Source organism: Hermetia illucens, chromosome 6 (genome assembly GCF_905115235.1).
Source record: "Hermetia illucens chromosome 6, iHerIll2.2.curated.20191125, whole genome shotgun sequence".
NCBI classification, from domain to species: Eukaryota; Metazoa; Arthropoda; class Insecta; order Diptera; family Stratiomyidae; genus Hermetia; species Hermetia illucens.
This window is the reverse complement of record NC_051854.1, coordinates 75,054,036-75,076,533: the sequence shown is the minus strand read 5'-3', so window position 1 is coordinate 75,076,533 and position 22,498 is coordinate 75,054,036. Positions and strand designations below refer to the sequence as shown.

Below are 22,498 nucleotides of genomic sequence, written 5' to 3'. Positions count from 1 at the left end.
AATGAAAGCGCCCCTGAGAAGAACCCAAAGACGGTTGAATTGCATTGCTCGTAACAAAATCAGTATAGCCCTGTCTGAGCAAATAATAGAAATCAGGTTTTTCCGCGAATTTGCTTTTCGAGCAAATATTAGAAACCCAGGTTTAAGATATCCGAGATCATCCTCAATTGATATCTTTCGTAATCATTACGTTCTTCTGCAGCAAAATAGGAAGCATTGCGAATAGTCTACAGTCCAAAAGTTATTTCCGGAGATTCGCAATAATACGAACCAACAATCGATTTATGTAAATTGGGCCCTTAGGACTTTTGGGCAGTAAGTCGAAGATCAAACTGTAGCATTGTAATAAAGTCAATTATAAGTAGACGTTTGGTGTTATTAATTGTGACCAAAGGGCGAAGTGCGAATGGTGAACTTACAAGAGACTCTTAGCTAATATACTAAGCGTCTTGTTGGATGTATTAGAGATTCGTCCTTCTGTTTTTAGCCAAGGGATAAAATCAGGCTTTTGGTGTTACGGGGCCAAATAAAGACTAGAAATTGGGGGTGTAAATCAAAGACTCGTGGCAACTTGTAACAATTTTCTAATGTTCGGTGGGAACTATGGCCAAGATGGAAGTGCATGACATTATCGACGCGCAATGGGTAAGGGTAAATGAAATTGTAATTTTGAGAGAGTTTCGTCCACTTTAGGCATGAAATAAGTCAGGAAACCGGAAGCTGGACGCGCCAAGTATGACAGGTTTTGTGTCCTTTTATAAAAACATCTCCCTCCCTTAGCACATATCATGCCAGAATGTCCGTTCTTGAATGCTACTGACATTCAAATTTGCAGTGAAGCGAAACTTTGACCTGTTATAACTCTCACCCCTTTGAATTCCACGTAGAACGATGTAGCTCACTGTATGCATGTATGTTTGGGTATCAATAAGTGTAACCGTTCCCGAGAAAAATTCGTGTGACAGATAGACAGTAAACCGATTTGAATAAGGTTTTGTTTTAGACAAACTCATCAGGGTCTCCTTTCTGATCATATTAGTCTTCTTGGGCAGAACACAATACAAGACTTGGCTTATTTTCAGAAAAAAGTTATTCGTGATGATTATAATCACCAGACAAAGAGCAAGCGATCAGAGGGTATTATCCGGGGCAGGTGTCTCTACAGATATCAGTGAAACAGCTCTAACTCAAGCAGGAGCTACACCACTCCGAGGTTCGAACATTTAGGTCATTGTGGTTCGTGTATGCTCCCAGTGATCTTCCTGTGGGTATGGAAAGTCATCCGTTCGAAGGGTTGATATCCTGGAACTGAGTCGCACACGGCATGGTATTCCGGTTCCAGATATTCTCTTCTCTTCTTTAACTTGAGCCATTTTGGAGTATTTTCCATTCGGTGATGTTTTCGACAGAGGCCGTAGAAAGAGGCTTATAATTCTACAAAATAAATTGAAGAGCAATGAGAAAAGGGTATTAGAACGTTAGAAAATATAAGGAGAGAAAAATGAGAAAGCATATGAAAAACGATGTTCGAGTTTGCGAAGGTCTCGTCGATAGAAAATTCCCCCTCCAAAAATTAGAAACAGGCGCTTCAAGAAATAATCTTCATTGCGAGGGACGATGGTGAACATGTGAAACAAAATCTATGCAGCATATGCATAGAAGACGGTTTCTAGGCGTCCCTCACATTAATATAAACCTCGTTAGTAATACGATCTGTTGAATTTATAGCTACCCTCGGGTATCAAACGACGGGACAACAAGCAACCCTGAGCTAGCGAGGCAAGCCATCTTCCTGTTCCGTTTTGAATTGCTTTATTCGTTAGCATGAGGTACTTCTAGGAAGCTGGTGTAATTTTTTGACATGATACCAATGTCACCGTGTAGCAGCCCCTCCGCTTTAAAACGAGACCGATTCGAGATTAGTATGTTGAAACCCTTCGACCCAGGACCATCCTTCGAAAAATATCGATCTAATCTCCCGCCAAGTACGAAATTCGCACCGTCATCCTGCCAATTGAGATTTTTAATGAGGTTAAAATGTTTATGGTGATGGTGTTATGAATTGTACAAGTAGTGCCGCATGTTTAAAAAGGGCTGTATGTCCGTGCTTGGCAGTCAAAGGAGCAAAAAACCTTTATTGGCACTGACGAACTCATGGAAAACGACAAATGGAGTCTACCTACTCGAGGAGCAAGCCAGTCCTCACACGGTCAACGCCACGCAGCAACTCTTGGACGGCCCGTTCTGAACCACTTCCATGTCCCCCTGTGCCAAGCGCCTTCAGATTATCATCTGTTTACTTTCCTGCGCATGGTGGAAAGCGATTTTCAATAGGCGGATGGAGAAGGGGATGAAGGCAGCTCCTTCAGATTTTTCGAGGCATGTATCAAAAATTGATCCCCCGCCTAACCCCTGCATTGAATTAATTTCTAGACAGTCATCGTATGTTGCCTCTTTGGAGAGTATCCTAAGTAGTCTCTCTAAAGTTGTAGAAAATCGGAGCGTGAATAGCGCGGAAACTGATAGAAGAAATGAGGGGTTTATGAGCAGCTCAAGTAAGAAAAAGGCGCTGTTTATGTCGACTATCACACTCGGAAAGTCCAATACGTTCACAATATCGTGGTTAGTGATCTTTTCATAGATGGATGATTAATAAAAAGTTCAAAGTTTTGGTCAATTGTTCAAATTTTGGTGAAAAAGAACTAAATGCTGTATAAAAATATTGAAATGCTAAGCTCGAAATTTAGAAAAACTCATTCGTGGAAACTTGGGCATTAGTGAACTTATAAAATAGAAAATAGTCTGATGCTTTTAAAAAAGTCTTCGGATTATTGCATTTATGCCATCGCGCAAGTCATCTGGGCTCACTGGGCTGCAATAAGTGCAAGGGACCGATAATTTGATACCCGTTGACGAAAATCGAATATTAGGAAGTGTATAACACGGGAATTCATTTGAAGATAATGGCAAGAATCGATAAGTAGACTGAAGGTAGCGTCTCATTTCATTTCATCCGACAAGTTTGAAAGCATTTCAACGGTAAAGCTGAATTCGCGATAGGCTCTTATGCGGACACGAAAAGAAAGAGAGAGGAGAAATATAGCAACGGAAAGAGGCAATTAGCGATGAAAACCTCTACAGAAAAAGTCATTTTTTTCTATTCACACAAAACAAATAGGAACAGTCTCTTTATGTGAGCACATGAGAAGCAAACCTGAACCTAAAATCTTAAGACATATGATGGATCAGAGTAACAATGTTGATCGTTGATTTATTGAAATAATAAACTGCAAAAAAGGAGTGTATTGATTAAATAAGCCGACATTAACAACCTGTTAAGAGTAAGATCTCTTCCACCACCAAAACAGCATGTCAATAAGAAACGAAGATAAATATCCCTTCAAAACTTAACTTTAGCAGGAAATATGAAAACGTTTCTACTTAGACAAAGTGAGCAATTCCAGACATAGGTACACCTGATGCATGCCTTTGATAATGTCTTGACTGAGCAGTTCACCACTAATTTAGCTCTTACCTAAGTGGACGCAAATTAATATTTTAAATCGATATTACCATTTGTATGCTGCGCTAACGCAGTAAGAACGAATAACATACAAAAACTGTCTTAAACTTAATTGCAATGAATGAAGCTTTCCTCATGATCTAAAATTATATCGTTTCAGGAAGACTTGATGCTACTTATTATAATTATTTATCTAACAAATTGGCACTCACGACGCAAACACTTGTGAACATTATGAAAATTAAGTGCACACTTCACATAACTGAAAATTATTAACAAAAAGTATCTGAAGAAAATAAAAATATGTTAGAGGTTGGAGTTGAAATAATAATCATTTTGGAACATGTTTCAGTTTTGAATCTGTATATATTTCGTCATAAAATAAACAATTTGCATTCCTACTCCTGTAACTTTAATGTGAACTTCATCTAAACCATCTTGCAATTTACACTCTTTTGTTCTAATTGTATGTGTCTAGTGAATACTTATTTAATTCATCATTCAAGCACGCAAAACAGTCAAGAGCAACAAAAGGAAATTAAAATACTATACAACGTAAGATTAAAACTCATCAGATAATTCCTTTAAAAAACATTTATGTATGCGTTTAACCGTCATGAAAAAATACTTGGCATAGAAAATGGACCTATTTTATCATATTATATATTTTTTATTCTAACATAAACGAGGGCGCGGTAAACTGATGTTGATTCTCCTACATATTGTACACGGTATCGGTAATTATTTTTACATAAGTGCTTGTCAGTGGAGGGTTTCATAGAGAAAACAACCACATAAACTCAAGGAAATGTACAGAGGAAATACACTGTGAATGTGAACCGTGGTCTCTTTAATTAAATCGTACCTAGTTCGGAATTTTCACTGCAGATTATTACTTTTTAACATATTCATCGGCTCTCTTCATGCATTTATATCTTCAGCTTCATTTTATCTTATTTTGGACTTAAAATTTTATTGTTACATTTTTTACTAACGTCGACCTAATTTCTCTTTACTTTCATTTGAATAATTTGTTATGGTTCATAGGAAGAAAATACAATTTAAAACATTTATATCTCGTTTGAATGAATTATTGTTCACCTTTATTTTAACATTTATCCAAGTTTATGGATAAATAATATTCTTTTTCACTAAATTTATAGCTTTCATCATTTATTTTGACATTTTTAATTCCTTTCTCATTCTAAATAAATATGACATCTTCTTAATTTTTACATTTATTTAAAATTCTCTGAACAATTTTTTTTAATAGTTTTTTTTGTTGTTTTAAATTGTAGCCGTTGCAGCAATTTCGTTCTCATTACAATTCTAATCACTTCAATTTAAAAGTTGGTTTCCATTTAATCAGTTTCGGCACGCATTCCTCGAACTTCGCCTGTTTGACGTTGTCGATCTAATTCCTCTTTGGTTTTATCTTCAATGGCACGGATATCGTCCATTGTAAGACCGTACCAGCGATCTATCCAACAGAAGACTTGCCTGTTGAGTATAGAAAAAAATTGTATGTAGCAAGAAAATGCTTAAAATCAACAAAAACTAAATAAAATTATACACAAAATTTCGACCTTGCTCTGTAATGAAACAATACTTAGCGCAAATTTCGCTACCAAGTTTTTACATTATTTAATATTGTGGTGATCGCCGGGAGTTCACTCTTAACGAAAACTACAGCAAACAGCATGAAGGGGAGTCTCCCGCCCTCAAAAACCGAAGAAATTGTACTAATTAGTCTGCCAGGTTGGGGGTTGCCTAGATTCGACAACAATAAACGGAGAATTATAGTTACGAAGCCACGAAAGGGACCTCGTACTGGATAAATTATACACAGATTGACCCAGCAACGAATGATTTACGCATTGCCTCGTGGAATTTGCGCTCCCTGTACAGAGCTAGCCGATACCTCATCCCAATTTAAGGCTGATGTAAAAGCGTTACAAGATATAAACTGAACAGGGACTGGTTTTCTGGAGAAGAGCCACTACACCATATGTATGTTCTAGCGAGCATTCAGTAAACCAGCAGTCACCGAAAAAATGAAAATCGCTGTTGTTGGCTTTCAAAACATGAGCCAACGGATGCGCTCTTCGTTTGAGAGATAAATTATTAAATATAAGCCTCATTAACATTCAAGCTCCTAAAGAGGCTGCAGAGTCGGAGAAGGATACCTTCTACGAGGCTGTAAAAGGAACCCTCGACGCCTGATCCCAGGTATGATATCAAAACCTCGCTTGGACATTTTAACAGCCACAGCCCGCGGATTATCAAACTAACAGTGTCGCACGAAAGGGTGTTGGAAATATGTATCTGGTTTGCACGGAAAGCCTCTTCACTCAGATCACTATCTCGTTGACAAGGTGCTCCGAGCTTGAATAACGATACTACCTTGAATGAAAATTAGGTGAGAGTGAACACTGAAACTATCTACAACAAAACCCTTCGTTGCATCTATAATTGAGAAATACATGCTGCAATAACTGCAATTAACGGAGGTCGGAACGCGCGGAAGCGCGGACTCGCACAGAGATCTACTGAGGGCGAAATTTGCTTAATCGTATTCAATCACTAAAAATTATATACTATTATTATTAACTTATTAACTTTATTTGAACAAATATCGACATGGGGGTATTTCGGAGTCTAGGCACCATATAATGTCAGCTTCCTGATTTTTTTCAGATTTTTGGTTTGGACAGGTTCTGTGAATGGGTCCGTAAAAGAAATGAGCACTTTTCCGCCCCCTCGGAATTAAATGTTAGAATTGAGACCAGTTTTGAAAAGCACTAATCCAGACTTTTTCTCTGATACATTTTACACTCCCCTTTTGCATGAATGGGGACTGCTCCTTAAATTCGACGTAGAAAGATGTAACTCACTATATTCGTGTTCGTCCACGGTTTCCACGTTCTCACAAAATTTGGTGTCAATCGAAATAACCGCTTGTGATAGACAGACAGTAAACTTGATTAAATAAGGTTTTAATTTACACAAAACATTAGAAAGCGGAATATGAAAATAAGCAGGGGAAACCTCCTGGAAGAAGTAGAACAAAGCCATCGAGATTTTAAGAGAAATTGCATTTTCAAATTGTGAAATTGATCGCCGAATGTATAAATTGGAAGGGGTGATTCCCGAATTCTTTTAAATTGGGAGACAAATACAGCATTTCCACTTCTAATTTGCAGAAAACATGAAGATACGCCGCCGATAACTTAACATTTTCAATATAAAAGCCACTAAAAGCAGGTTAAGCGCGTCACAAATTGTGTCCAGATTGCAACTTTCGACTAAAAAGCATCGAATGCAATAGATTTCAAACGCGGATAGAAACATCACATAGAAAAAAGCTGGCAAAAACCCAGGCTACATCACTCAAAGCTATTAGATTGGATTATGTGCTATATCATATGGCTTGGACGAAAAAGCGGGATAATGCCATTATTTCAAATGCGAAAAAGTTAATCTAGACGGAACCGATGGATGTAGCTACTATTGGCAGGGTCTTCGTGCAAATAATCCGTCAAAACTGAACCGCAACTTCGGAGGTGCGTCGGTCATGATCTGGGCAGTATATTCTTATTACCGAAACCTGTAATTGTGTTTTATCACAAACAAAATGAAGGTAGAAGGATATATTGAGATCTTCGACGACGTTCTAGTTCGTATTTCAGCAAGATTCCGTCTCATTCAGTTCTATTTTTTAATTGGTCAGCCAGAAGCCCAGGTCTTAATCCAGTTGAAAATATCTGAGGCACTCTAGCAAGAACCGTTTACGCAAATGATCGGTACTATTAGATTTGAACATAAACACACTTCCGACTAAACATACTTCGCGCAGTGTATTGCGGAATTTGTCGCGCAGACAAGTGACTTCACAGAAGAACAAGTCGGGAAACCGGCATCTTGCCGCTTCAGGTCTGAAAGGTTTTGTTGATCCTTCAAGTTATAATATTCAGGTACTCCTCGGAGACCAGGGCTCTTAGCAAGGAAAATTGTTAAGTCTTGGCCGCGTTCGAGAGAAAAATCTTTGGCCCTCTGCATGAGGGTGGACTATTCCGTATTCTATATAACGACGACATCGATGAGCGATACCACGACCGTCTGATTGTGGATAAAATTCAGCTCAAAAGGTTGGGGTGGGCGGGTCATCTAATCCGTATGGATGAGGATAATCCAGCCCGGAAAGTATATAAGAGCAATATCTATAGTAGAAAAAGAAGACGAAGCAGACCCTGTCTGGGATGGAGCAATGGCGTAGGTCAGGATGCCAAACAGCTTTTAGGGATATCGAGTTGGTGGACCTTGGCGCAAAACCGGAGTGTCTGAAGTTCTTTACCAAGGTAGGCCTAGACCGGATACCAGTTGTTGTGCCGCTGATGATGATGAATATTTGTATACAAGATGGTTCATTTATGCAAAGCTCATAGTGTATATGCACTGAACCTACGATGTGGTATTGACATTTTAGTTCTTATAGAGTACCAATGCAGAAAAGTCAACTAACTCATTTACTGTAACTTTGTTAATAATTGTAGGATTTCCACCAAACTTCCCAGTAGGCAGCTCCATATTAATGCAAGCATTTTATAGAACGAACTTACGGGGTCTTCCCAGTAAATTACTAACTTTATTTAGCAGATATCGGTATGGAGGGTATTCCATGATTTGTTTCCTCCCCCGTTTTGCAATCGGCTTCAAAACTAAAACTTGATTTGCAAAGTACTAGGCGAGACCTTTGATTTGATACTCCACATGACTATATTTGATGAAAAAATTTGTATGCCCATTTTTTGCATATATGAAGCCCCCATCCTTAAGTTCCATATAGAACGATGTAACTCACTGCATGCGCGGGCGTTCGCAGTTCCCACGTTCCCACAAAATTTGGTGCCAATCGATACCACTGTTTTTGAAAAAAGTGCGTGTGACACACAGCCAGACAGACAGACGGACGGATAGACAGACAGTAGGTCTCGCCAACTGAAGACGACGGACAAATGCTATCAACAAGCATGAAAATACAGTCCGTGAAATCCATTAGCATAAAAATCTTAAGTCGCCAGGAACTGATGAAATTATTGCCTAACTGGTTTAATAGGGAAGCGACACACGTTTTCCCAGGGGTGTGAAATTTCGACCCCCAATTTTTTCAGACGCTTTTTTCTCAAAACAACGTTTTTCACATTTGCAGGAATTCTAGCTCAAAAAGTAACAAACCGATCATTATGAAATTTGGAGGTATTTTTTGTAAAGAAAACTACCAAGAATATGAACCAACATTTAGGATGAAATCATATTTTTAAGGGTGCCTTTCTTGCATAATTAGTGAAAAAAATGTTGAAAGTCGAAATATTTCTTTTTGAACACAACACAATTTTTGATTTTGATTATTTTCAGTTGCATTGAGGTTCATATTCTTAGAAAATACGTTAGTGATGTAAAATTAAAAGCTTAAACGCTCTTTGGATCAGCGGAATATTGTCGCGTAATTGGTTTGTTTTTTTCAAAAAAAAATTCTCCTGTTCGGAATATGACTAATATAATGTCACCTTAAAAACGATTCCGTTGTTTTTCATAAGACGGGTTTGAATTTATTTCGTGCATATGTTGTGTCTTCGTTAACAGAAGCACCACTGGTTAATCTCGTGTTAGCAAAAAACAACAGTAGTGTTTTTATTCTTTCAAGACTAAGCATGATTCAAAGAACAAAATTCTATTAAAATTTAGATGCGATGTATTTCATAGCTTACCGGTGGAAGTTGGTAAATAATCTTCGTTCCGACTTTTGAATGAAATTTTCTATCCTATTCTGCAAGCCAAACCATTTGAACTCACATGTAACCAATTTGTAACATGTCATTACAGGGTCAACTTTATGCTTCCAGTCGCTACCAACCAATGGACCCCGACCTGTTTTTTCTGACTTGAACCTATTTAAAAGATACAAAAATCAAATTTCGATTAAATTAAAATAAAATTTATTGAATTTAGCAATTACTTTGTTGGATCTTCGGTTGGTTTATAATCAGCGGGTGTAACTGGATCATTTGCAATATCGATGTGCACGACATCACGCTGTTTTAGCTTCTCGGGGGGTAGTTCATGGACCTGTGTTTATCAAAGTTTGTAAATTGATTTATTAACATATAAAACAGTATCTGTTATATGGAATGTCCTAATCTAATGATAAAATGAATGTTGAAACAATTTTAAAAACATGAACAAATGGCAAAATTATCCTAATTCGTAATTCTTTGAACTTATTGAAATGAAGTATATACAATAATAAAAAATTAAGCCATTTAATCAACGAATTTAGATTTTTTCCCTTAAAATTATGTCCGAATTTGCAAACACATTCAATAAACTCATCAAAATTTTATTTGGGAATTAACAAAAGCAAGCTAAGGTTAATAATTCAAGTGAAATCAACAATTGAAATACATCAAGCAAAACTTACGTTATCTTTATCACCTTTGTCGGCGACATGTAGTGATTCAATGCTTATAATAAAACTCTCTTTCATATACCCAGGATTCTTATTATAATTTATTCACACACCGACATCATGAAATGATGTTTAACCACGACAAAAGCAATCGCGCAATTCGAATACATTTTGAGCGTTTGATAGAATGGACATTGTGTATTTATTTACAAAAAAAAGCGTTAGACCACACCCCCAAACATTTAGCCACAAACCACCATATATCATCGTTAATGAACGAGCAAGTTCGAGTTGGTATGTCACCATTTTTGTTGTTAAGTGTTTAAATGGTGGACATCGTTGATCGAACAAGAAAGCATGTAAGAATACAAAAGAGAAAAATCGTTAGTTCACATCGTCGACTCGGCACTTACGTTTTCTTCGTCTGGCAGACCGGGGAGATGTATTGATTCTATCAAAATTTGGAAACCACTTTTCATAAACTTCGGATTCTAAATTGAAAAAATTTTGAGAATTTATATAGTACAAGGTTATTTTCATCCTAGAGTCCTTAATATTGAAACAAGATTGCAAATTGCAATCTTTGACATTTAAAATTTATAAATTAACAAATCGACTATTCCTACTCATAAACTTGTTATATTCATCAAATCCAACCGCCAATCTTATCAATGTACGAAAATCGGCCTCATGAAGTTCATATATATTTTAAAGCCCCGATAAATTTAATCATCTCTGCTATCATATCTTGGGTATTATCAAAGCGTTATAAATCAACTTACGGTTATTATCGTCCGACAATATGGATAAGCGTTCCATGCCTCTTCATGAATTTCTAATGAACCTTTGGGTGCTAAAAGTCTAATAAATGCTGGTACTTTAGATGCCAAATGGTAAATTTTGTATGTGTATTGACCCGATGAGTATTTTCCACCTGTATAATTTATGAGAAAGAGAAATTGAAAGTGTAATTAATTTCAGGTGACATATTCAAAGTAAATTGTACCATACCTAGAAGTGGGTGGTTATCAAATGGTTCATTCTTTAGAACTTCGATACCTTCACCTCCACCTGTCTCATTTTTTGATGCCTCGGCTACAGAGAACAATTGTGCAACTTGATACTGAAAAAAAAATAAATGTTAAGATTAATCGAAAACAGTTATCAAATTGCGAAATGAATTCCAAATTTGGTTACGTTTTAGCAGATCACGCTGTATAAATAAAAGCTTACACGCAAAGATAAACAAAGGAAAAATATCTAGATAGGACTCAAGCCAAGGATACGGTCACTCGCGCGAAACGAACATTTGTCGTCTAATTGTAATCTAATTGTAGTTTGGAAATGTTAAGGATACTCGGCAGCCACGTCACCACCATTTGTCGGCTACGTGCTTAACAAAAGAAGCTTTCCCACCCTAGCTAATTTGAAAAAGAAAATATATTTTGCATTTTTCGAAAATTATTTATAAGTACTGTGTTCCGAATAGTACCTTTATTATTATAGCGATTTTTATGATTTGCTGCGCGCTCGCCTTTATTAGCCAAAAAATATATTCTGCGCTCCTTCTGCGAACTATTTGGCTCTGACTCCTTAAAGGAAGGAAGACCCAAAGTAGAAGGACTAGATTGGACAAAAGTGAAATTTTCACAAATGGACAAATAGTCAGTACCGATTAGTTTAAGTTCCTCGGTCAATTATTCTCCATTAAAAAAATTAAACGTGTTTTTCTCAACACAAAATGTTGCGTTGTAAATTTTTCCAGATCGATTCGTTGGAAATTTTAACTACATGCTCTATACATATTTGGCTATCATCCCTACTACAATCAACTTTTGTGGAATAAAATGTGTAAAAAAAACAACTGACTTTGCTGATTCCGCTCCCTCGAGGATTTTCCAGTTAACTTCAGCTTGGTGTTGAAATAACCACTTTTCCAGATTTTAGACAAGTCAGCGAAAGTGGATCTAATGCTGTTAATGTGTCGAGCGACATTCAATTCGATGCCATCGTCGGCAGAAAGCACGCTTCCTAGAGATACAAATTGATTGACGCCTTCGTTGCTCTGCGCATTAGTCCAGATAAGGAGAGAGCGATGACTCGTCAGTCTAAGAATCTTGCTTTGTTTTATTATTTCAGTCCAACCCTACTTGCCTCTCAATCCAATTCCAGAAACATTTGACCAAGGTGCATCATCCGTTGAGAAAGTTAACAGATGTCAACTCTGTAGTCGTGAACTCCGCCACGTTCTCCAGACAAGATAACAAGAAAAAATAACATCGATGACAAGATGGAACTCCGACGGGCTCCGCTTTCGAGCTCAAATTCCTCTGAGATTTTACCACCGTCCATCATATGTTGCTCCAATATTGACTATTGGTTTCTCCAGAATCCCCGTCCTGTATGGAACACGTCAAGCTTTCTTGAAATAGATGAAGAGCAGATGAAGCGAAGATCTAAACTCTACGCCCTGTTTCAAAATGATCCGTAGGGTGTTGATGTGGTCAATGCAGGAAGATCCGAACTGGAAACGAGCCTGCTCTCGGTCGATCAAGTTTTCGCAATGTTCTTTGATGTGTCCCAGTATTATTTTAGCTATGATATTATTTTTGTGACGACAGAGAACGCACAGATAACCCTGCAATTGTCACACTCAGAACGGGTGGCCTTCTTTGAATTCTTAGCGATCATATCCTACTTTCATTCTCTAGGAAAAATATCGGATTCTCAGTGGAAATAGCAGATCTGCAGTAACTGCAAGTGCAATGATAAATAACTCTGCAGGAGACCGTCCAGCGCAGCAGATTTACTCCGTTGGAGTGCATTGATGGCCAAAATGATTTTTCTTCTGCTTGGAGGAACAGTTCGCATTTGCATGTTGCTGTGACTTGTCATTTCATCCACAAGAAGAGGAACCTCACCCGATATGATATGATTAGGAACCGTGGTGAAGTGTTCTTTGCATCTCTTCAGTTGCTTGTCATAGTGGATGGGAAGTCCGCCGGCAACGTCCCTCACAGTACCATCGAAAGATTTGCGGCCGCATTCAAGCTCTTTCGTGATGCAGTATATGCTTCTGGAATCATTGCGTTTTGGGAACCTGCGTTTTCCAAACTTGTGAGAAGTGGCGGACAACAACAAGCAAGCGAACGTAAGCGACCATTAAATGGCGGCGAAGAGAGAAAATTACGAAAATCTCCAACGAGCAGCTAATAAAATATTAAGGCAAAAGAAACGCGAGCAATATGAGGTTGTAAAGAGGCTGAGGCGTGGATGTTAACCCAATATCACCCTTTGTAAAACCAACAAGTCGGGAAAGGTAAACGTCCTCCATACCTAGCACGTAATGTATGTGCATATACAGGGTGCGGCAGCATAACTTCCTTTTTTAAAATGCGCGCCACTCAGTTAGTTGATGTCATAGCGGAGCGCTAGTGGTCTCGTTCAAGAGGGAATACTGTAAAGTTTTGTCCCGATATGGTTCAGTCGCCATCATGCGTTGGAATAGTGAGGAGCGTGCCTTTGCCGTTGAGGTTTACTTTTCAAGCGGATGTTCGGTTATTGCAACACAGCGTGCATTTCGGAATCGCTTTAATTTAGCCCCGTTGGCTCCCGTCCCAGACCGCAAATCAATTGTTACAGAGGTCACTACATTCAGACAAACTGCAAGTGCGACAAAAGGAAGAACTGGAGTCCCTCGGCCCGTTAGATCACCTGAGAGCATTGAAGCAGTGAGAGCGTCAATGCTGCGATCGCCACGGCGTTCTGCGCGCAAACACGCATCTGCCCTTGGACTATCCGATCGTTCTGTGAGAAGAATTCTTCGTGATGATCTTCATTTTCATCCCTATAAGATGGCGATAGTGCAGGAACTTTCAGAACGTGACTTCAATTCTCGGATGAACGCGTGTGAGCTTCTTCTTGATGTCGTTCCCGAGGGTGCTATTGTTTTTTTTTAGCGATGAAGCCCATTTTCATTTGTGTGGGTCGGTTAACAAACAAAACATGCGCTACTGGGCTGACACCAACCCTCGAGAATTGCATCAAAAGCCTTTGCATTCACCCAAAGTCACAATGTGGTGTGCAATTTCCTCAGCTGGAATTATTGGTCCCTGGTTTTTTGAGGAAAATGAGGTTACAGTGACAGTGAATTCGGACCGGTATGTAAACATGCTACAGAATTTTTTTTCCCACGGCTAGAAAATTTGGATTTGGGGGACACTTGGTTCCAACAAGACGGTGCAACAGCACACACTTCAAGAGCATCGATGGCTGTTTTGAGGGAACAGTTTCCAGAGCGCCCTATCTCAATTAGAGGCGATTTGGAATGGCCGGCACGCTCTCCCGATCTGTCCCCTTGTGATTTTTTTCTATGGGGTTTTTTGAAATCCCGTGTTTATGTGAACCGTCCAAGAACCCTACAAGATTTGAAGACCAACATACAAGAAGAAAGTGCCAACATAACACGTCATCACAAACGCCAGAAATCGGTTTACGCAATGTATGGAGAATGGGGGACGTCATCTAACAGATTTGATCTTCAAAACAATGTAATTAAAAAGTTTAGACATGTACCTACATTATAAAAAATAAATAAATATTTTCCGATGCATACAATAGTTTTTATTGAGTTTTGAAAAAAGGAAGTTATGCTGCCCCACCCTGTATTATGTCAGAGTATCCACTTTTGCGAACTACTAACAAGTCTTAGAATTTGTACAGAAAGAACAATTTAACTTCTAACTTTAGTAGTAATCGTGCGATTTCCACGAAACTTGGTCGGATCATGCTCTATATTATAACTCATATGGCTGCTCAGGATTCTAGGATGAACTTAAGGGAGTTTTAGCAATCAATTACTAGAAATTATAGTAATATACTATTATTAACTTTATTTGATCTGATATCGGCATGGTGGGTATTTCGGCAGTTTCCTGTTTTTTTTTCAGATTGTTGGCGGGATAGGTTCTGAGAATGGGTCCGTGAAAGAAATGACCACTTTCCAGGCCTCGCTCTCCTCCTTGTGCATTAAATGTCAAAACTGAAAAAAAGTTTTGAAAAGTACTAATCGAGACCTTTCATTTAATACCCCACGTGACTATATTTAGTGAAAAAAAATTCACACCCCTTTTGCATATATGTATGTTTAAATTCCACGTAGAACGATGTAACTGGACTGTATGCGTGTGCGTTTACAGTTCCCACAAAATTTTGTGTCAACCGGTATAACCGTTCTCGAGAAAAATACGTGCGACAGACAGACAGTAAGCCAATTTTAATATGGTTTTGTTTTACACAAAACCTTAAAAATGGAGTAATCATCGTGGGCAAAAGTGAATCACAAGAGAGATGGGCGTCTTATTTCAAAGAGTCAAGACAAATTTTGAAAATATGGTAATATGCCATTATTAACTTAACTTTTAACAGATATTGGGGATGTGTTTTGAAGCCTAGATTTCATATAGATACACCATTGGAAAAATGCGCAAAGTGCCGGGCATAGATAACATTACCACTAAACTCAGCAAATAAGGTGATCCATAAACCATGAAAGTTATCCATAATTTGGTTCTCCCCATCTGGAACCGTGGACAGATTCTGCCAGATTGGTCGAAAAGTGTGGTACAACCTATCCACAAGAAAGGTGACAAGTTGACATGTGACAATTACAGAGGGATCCCACCACTTATTACGTTCTATAAAAGAAGAACTCCATTGTACGCTGATAAGACGATTGGTGACTATTTTCGGACTGCAAGATCGACCTTTGAGTAGCTATCCAAGGTCAATAGATGGGAATTAAACATCAATGTTCATCAAATATTCGTAGACTTCAAGCAGGCATATGACAATATTGACTGACATCACTGTTTGCTTGACTTAAGAATTCCGACAAAACTGATAAGCCTTACCAAAATAACAATGTCACACACAAAAGTGAACGTCAGAATCAATAATAGCCTGACAGATGCGGTTGAGACAAACATCGGATTAAAACAGGGAGGAGGAATGGCAGTTTTACTCTTCATTCTGGCACAGAAGCACGTTATACAGAAGTTGCCTGTGAACACAAAAGGTCGCTCTTTTATAATAATAATAATCGTTGGCGCAACAATCCATATTGGATCAGGGCCTTGAAGTGTGTTAGGCCACTTCATTCAAGACCGTCGCAGTACATTGAAGGAGGCAATGTGGTTAGCATTGCGTTCGCCCTAGATTATTACCCTGATTTGACTCAGGTATTCATTTACAGCTGAGTCGACTGGTATCCGACGTACAGCCATGATAACAAATCTTCCTGCCGCCAGTGAGATTTGAACCACCGCCTTCTGCTACGATAGCCTAGGGCTCTAACCACTTGAGCCATCCGGACACAGATCTCCTTTATAAGTCCCGCCAAATCGTCGAATATGCAGATGTTTATATCGTCTGCATAGTGCCGTTTTTCCAATCAGTAAAAGAGATTTATATAAACTTGGATAAAACAGCAAAAGAAGTTGATCAACGAATTAATGAAAAATTATTTAATTGATTATTTTTAATTAAAAATTAATGAAAATTATGACGCCCACTAGACAAAATATAACGATTGACTAGTATAACTTGGAAAATATGAACAATTTTATATATACTTAGGTGTACAACTGACCAAATATGGAAATAAACTAAGAATTCAGCTTGCAAACAGAGCCTTCTACTAGGTCCTGCCGATTTTAAACGCCAGCTGAATACACAGGAAAGCAAAACTCCAAGTACACAAAACTATGCAATGCCATGGATGTGAAACATGTACCCTAACACAAATTTCCGAAAAACTGAGCAATACGTTTGAGAGCAAGGTCCTGGGGAGAACGAGAGTCTAATGGCAAATCAGATACAACCATGAATTGTACCAAATATTTGACAACCCTGAAGTCTCCAATTTAATAAAACTTCGGAAGTTGCAATGGGTTGGCAAAATTCAGCATATGCTTGGCACTCGGATGCCTAAAAGTGTATTCGAAAGGAGGACAGAAAGACAAACTATGGTGGGAGAACCCCGAAGTGTCAAGCAGATTCTATTGACGTAAACAGCGCATCACTGCTCGGATCTCAAAATTGGATGGATAGATCAAGATGGTTGGAGGAAGGAATCCTGAAGGTCAACATCGGTGAGAAAACCCCGAAAGTGGTGGGCAGATCCTTTTAATAAACAAGTCGGAATACCGGAAGCTCGTGCTTCAGGTATAAAGGTTTTGTGTTCATCTTATGTAGGAAATTTCAACGCACATTTTTCTATCCGTATATAACTACAAATTCAACATAACCTTTCATATTTTTCCAAACTATGAGACATACGTACATATTACAGCCATAGATATTCCGCTCACCCTAAACAAACAAACTGTGAATTTCTGAATACTGTACACATATATGCACGTATATAAATGGATCGTACCCATATTTCCGATTTACTTCTTATATCTATTTGAATTAGGCACTACCCGCAAAATTCATTAGCACGCATATATTATATTATATACCTACATACACACATGTCTGGTTGACAAATAACTAAAAAACTAAAACACAATACAATTCAAAAGAACTCATTTCGTTGTGATATTGACGAATTTATATGTGATGATGACGTCATGCAGGTTGTAGAGTGCACGAAATTCACAAAAAAATGTGAAGTTTCACCCCCTATAACTTTGTTAATAATAGTTGGATTTTCTTGAAACTTGACCAAACTGTGCATTATGTTCTTCATTACACACATGCCATTTGTACTTCTGAGATGAACATAAGGGGGGTGCCGGGTAAATTAAATGTGGAAATATACTATTATTAACTTTATTTATGCAGATATCAGAACCGGATATATTTTGAGGCCTAGATTTAGTAGAGATGCATCACTGTGATTTTTTTCAGATTTTTCGGTTGTATAGGTTCTGAGAACGAGACCTGTTACACTTTTTGGGGGTCATATTTTGAGCCCTCACTCCCCTACGTTTCACCCAAAGTCAAATATTGAACCAATTTCGAAAAGTACTAATTGGGACCTTTCATTTGATACCCCACATGCCTACATTCTGTGAAAAAAAATTTGCACCCTCCATTCACATGTATGGGGAGCCCCCCCTTAAACTTAACACAAAATGGTGCTACTTACTGCATGTAAAGGGAACACCAGATTACATACTCTCATCAATTTTCGTGACAATCGGTCCAGCCGTTTCCGAATAAATCGGGTGTGACAGACAGACAGACAGACAAACAGACGGACAGACAGACACCGTCTCGATTCTAATAAGGTTTTGTTTCACACAAAACCTTAAAAAGGGGTATCACTGCTCGGATTTCAAAATTGGAAGATGCAATCGATTGATCGAGGAGGAAGGACATCCTGAAGAGAGAGAGAGCCTCAAAGATGAGGGAAGACTTTTAATGTATTCTTAAGCCCGAACCGCCCGGGATCAGATTCATCAGATTGGATCAGACTAAATGTAGAAATATCTTTTCTACAGATACAACAGGTTTTTTTTGAGTGATACTAATGCAAACAATAGTATTTGTGTACAGAGTTGACATATTGGAAAATTTGCTACAAATATTAATAAAAAAATCATGATTTATTTGATTTTTTTTAAATGAAAAAAAAAAAAAGAAAAAAATCTGTAAGAAACAACAAATTATGATTTCTATTAACCCTGCATAAAGTGTTTGTGGATAATATAGATATGTGGGTCATTCGGCGTTCATTCGAAAAACCCCTTCAATTCACTGCTCTTTGTCTCTAAATGGCATTGACGTTTTATTTCTTTACTGAATATAAAATTCAACGGCATTTATAATTTGTTTTTACAAACTCTTCTCCCTCTCTCCTATTTCCCTACGGCACTTTAGTTGCTTTTACTATTAAAATTGTTGAAACTTCTCCGAAAAACAGGATCCTATTCCATACAGTTTTCTAGAATCTTGGCCAACGTTTTCCAGTTTTTCCACTCTAAATCATTCTGGTTTTCGTTCTTCTCATTTTACTACCGCATTTCAACTCCATTCAAAATGAATTTGTATCTCGAGTTTATTTTCCGTCTCTAATTTATCTGCTGTCGGGTTTGATTTGATCTTCCTTGTTGTTTTTGCAAACACGAATAAGCCATTACAACAACTATGAATATACCTCCATCCTTTCGTTCACACAATCCTGCAATCAGACCTGAGCCAACTAAACATGTAAATTTCATTCCAGTTTCTATCATTCACGTAGTAAACTGGAAACAAGCTCTATCGGATTTCGATAATTTAGCATAGCACACTACTTAAGGTAATCCTTGAAGTGTGTCGAGGCGACACTGAATTTCTCAAGGATATCTTGCCACCCTATAAAGTTGGCCATAGATTGGATGTTTCCCGTCATATTACAAATTACCTAATCAATATGATATTCGCCAACTAACTGTCCAATATTTCAAGTTATAAAACAAATTTGAAACGACTTTCGAAAGAATGATTAATGGGGGGAGTGTGAGTTATGTAAGAAACTAATTCGGAATTGAGTTGGGTCACATATACTTTGCTTTGATGGAACATTTCGGAAAGCGATTCTGTTCGCTGCGGTTAATAAGAATCGATTAATTTTCTTCCTCATTCGACGTTCAATCTCCGGCACGACCAAGGCTAGACTCGACTCCTGCAGTTCAAAGTGCACTTGGCTTCCTGAGCTGCGAAATCGAGTTAGAATCTATTAAGCGTTGTGTCCTTGTAGAGCTATCAGCCAAACAAAGCGAGCATTTTCATTATGGTAAAGTACCGCTTATATATGCTTATGAGTTGAACTCCACAAGATCTTAACGTGGAATGTACATGGAATGCTTTTTAGAGCTGCCTATTGATAATGATTAGTAGATCCCAGCTCATCCTGCATTCCCGAACAGGATGACAAACGGAAATAACCACCATGTTCTCACAAACTAGGCTTCTGTCTAGTGCATGTGATAGTCATTACTTGATGCATTACTTTAAGAAAGATATGATATGAGTTGGCGGTAATTCCACAAAGTTTTTGTACACAGATGGCATTTGAGAAAAAACCACATTGACACTCCAGAGATTGGTAATCTAAACGACATAATGCTATGTTATAGAGGATATTGTTGGTATTGAATCAACGCAATCCTGATTGGTTTGTTGATGCTGAAAAGCCGCAGTTTATTATCTTCGCTTAACTTAACGGTCAACAAAAATCTAGCAAGTAGGTTATTTTATCCAGGAATGGGCCAAGTGTAGTGACGTTCAATTATGTTTATATTGATGCAGAGTTATGGAGTGCGTCCACTGGGATCGACACGACACGGTACGACAGCTTTGCTAGCGCCTATTGGGAACGACACGGCAGATTTGCTAACTCCTACTGGGAATGACACGACAGAATATTGCCTAATGCGTTTGCAAGGTCAGCATATTGAAAACACTATTATTAACTTTTGTGTGACGTAGGAAAATGTCTACGGCTGCCTCAGACAACAGGCAGACAAATGTCTGTTTCACATAATTTTGTTTTCCGCAATACACCAGGCAATATTTTGTCGAGTCATGTTGTTCCCAGTGGGCGTTAACGAAACTGTCGTATCGGTCCCAGGGGGACCTTCGAGACACTGGAACTACATAAATGCCAGCACATAGTTTCTGTTCAAAAATTGAGGGACGCCAATTGTTTCGACCCGTTACCTTTCACAATGCAAATGGTTTTACCATATATGGATGATAAAAGAGCAGTAGATAAAAAACTAATGACAAATGCTTGTTTCAGTTCCTTTTATAGCCTCGGTATCGTAGGGGAAAAAAGGATATGCAACAGACCGATGTAGACAATCACAAAATTGGGTACAATGTTATGGGACTTTTGCTAGCAACTGGTCTAGTAAATGCAGGCACCATTATCAACGAGGCATGCAGGAGCGAAACCGAACGACCAAAAAATACGAGAGATTGATCGCTAAGTTCTTTTTGCAAGCATCCCCATGGTTGAGGAGGTAGAGCGCTAGCTTCCCAATCTCGCTTATGTGGGTTCGAATTCCAGTCGACATGAGCGCCTATGTTAGTCTTGTATTTGTCTCTTGCTGTGAGCTTATCAGTTGTAGAGCGTAAAGTGTGATAATAATGGAACTGAAGTCCAAGTGCTTCTCAACTTGTTTGCACTGATGAAGGGAACAAGTGGTTCCCGAAATATCGGTATTTGCAAGAATAAATACCCACACCAACGAATAAGAAACAACAAGTTTTTATTATTTCAATTAATTAATCGTTGGAAACACCGCATAATTTCACTCTGAGAGAGTGGACGTCTTGATCGTGCGGGTTTGTGGCTTGCATAGTTCAAATTTTAGTAATTTGGGGGAAAAAATGGAGCTTTAGGTGACGATTTTGTAATATATCCGGAAGAAGAAGAAGAAGAATTTAAGCTAAATAAAGTGATAATTAGGCACGAGCTGAATTGTGAACAGGGGAAAAGAAAATTGGAAAGGGCGGCTGGTGTGATGCGTGCAACGCCTAGCGAAGTGGCGTTCAAGTCGTCTCTGCGGTCTTCAACACACCCTTTATTTTGGCATGTGCGCCTTGTGAAGTTTACCGACGGGACACCACTTTGACGTTGGTTTACACCTTCGTAGAAAAAGTCATATATGAAATAAAATTCAGGAAGAGATATCTGAATCAATGCTAGACGCCTATTTATATGAATTTGTATTGTTGCTTATAGCATCTTTGCTATCACATATGACAAATAGGCCGTTTTCGAATGCAATACTTCAAATTATTGACACCATGGAATTCAGTACTTGCGCAACATTGAAATTGGAAACGAGACCCAATTTATCGAAAAGGGCGTTTTCCTGGACTCAAAAATTAACTGAAAGAAACGTAATAGAATCTGTGTCCTGACAAGGAGATGATATTTGAGAACCAAAAACCCCGCCCCTCATCTGGCGGAATTGGTAGCATTCGGGTTAGCTCAGCACCTGCTGTTCGATTCCATATATTACCTCGTGCAGTCGGAAAGAAAAATTAAGAAAACTGCCGTAGTTAAACTAGCCAAGGCTGCAAACCTGACGGTCCGCTTGCTTAATGTCATCTGCGCGGCGGCTTCCAGCACCGGTTTCCAAGATCAGGTTTTCATAAAATTTAGTTTTTGATTATCAGTGAAAAAATGTCATTAAGCAGAAAAGTACTGACTCACTTATTGCTCTTTGTAAACTAGAACCATAATTCATGCACTTATCGGGCCTTGAGTTTAATATAGACGAAGCAAACAAGATCCGTATTTGGCACTCGGCCAAAAAAAAGTTCACAAAATCGAAGGAATCAATTGCTATTTAAATCCCCATGACCGTCATTGGTGGTAGTGTAGGTCCCAGGGCGAAACGTGGATTGGTACCCACGATGGAGCATAAATCCTGGGAAAAGCCTGCTGAACCAACACCAACAGCTCTACTACCAAACCCTATCTCCACCTCCACGTGGTGACC

General features: G+C 38.4%; 1 protein-coding gene across 2 annotated transcripts in view; it reads right to left on the bottom strand.

The window, feature by feature from the left end:
• Positions 1–3,865: 3,865 nt before the first annotated feature.
• Positions 3,866–22,498, bottom strand: part of LOC119659388 (phosphatidylinositol transfer protein alpha isoform) — a 53,843-nt gene continuing 35,210 nt past the window's right edge. The window contains exons 3-8 of one of the 2 annotated variants that reach the window (XM_038067449.1): positions 11,001–11,112; positions 10,772–10,923; positions 10,002–10,079; positions 9,540–9,649; positions 9,292–9,471; positions 3,866–5,023 (exon numbers count right to left, since the gene is read on the bottom strand). In XM_038067449.1, the coding sequence (XP_037923377.1) occupies positions 4,885–5,023; positions 9,292–9,471; positions 9,540–9,649; positions 10,002–10,079; positions 10,772–10,923; positions 11,001–11,112 (771 nt within the window). In that variant the 3' untranslated portion in view covers positions 3,866–4,884. Of the gene's footprint in view, positions 5,024–9,291; positions 9,472–9,539; positions 9,650–10,001; positions 10,080–10,402; positions 10,481–10,771; positions 10,924–11,000; positions 11,113–22,498 lie in introns of both variants that reach the window. The other variant, XM_038067448.1, reaches the window with a different exon arrangement.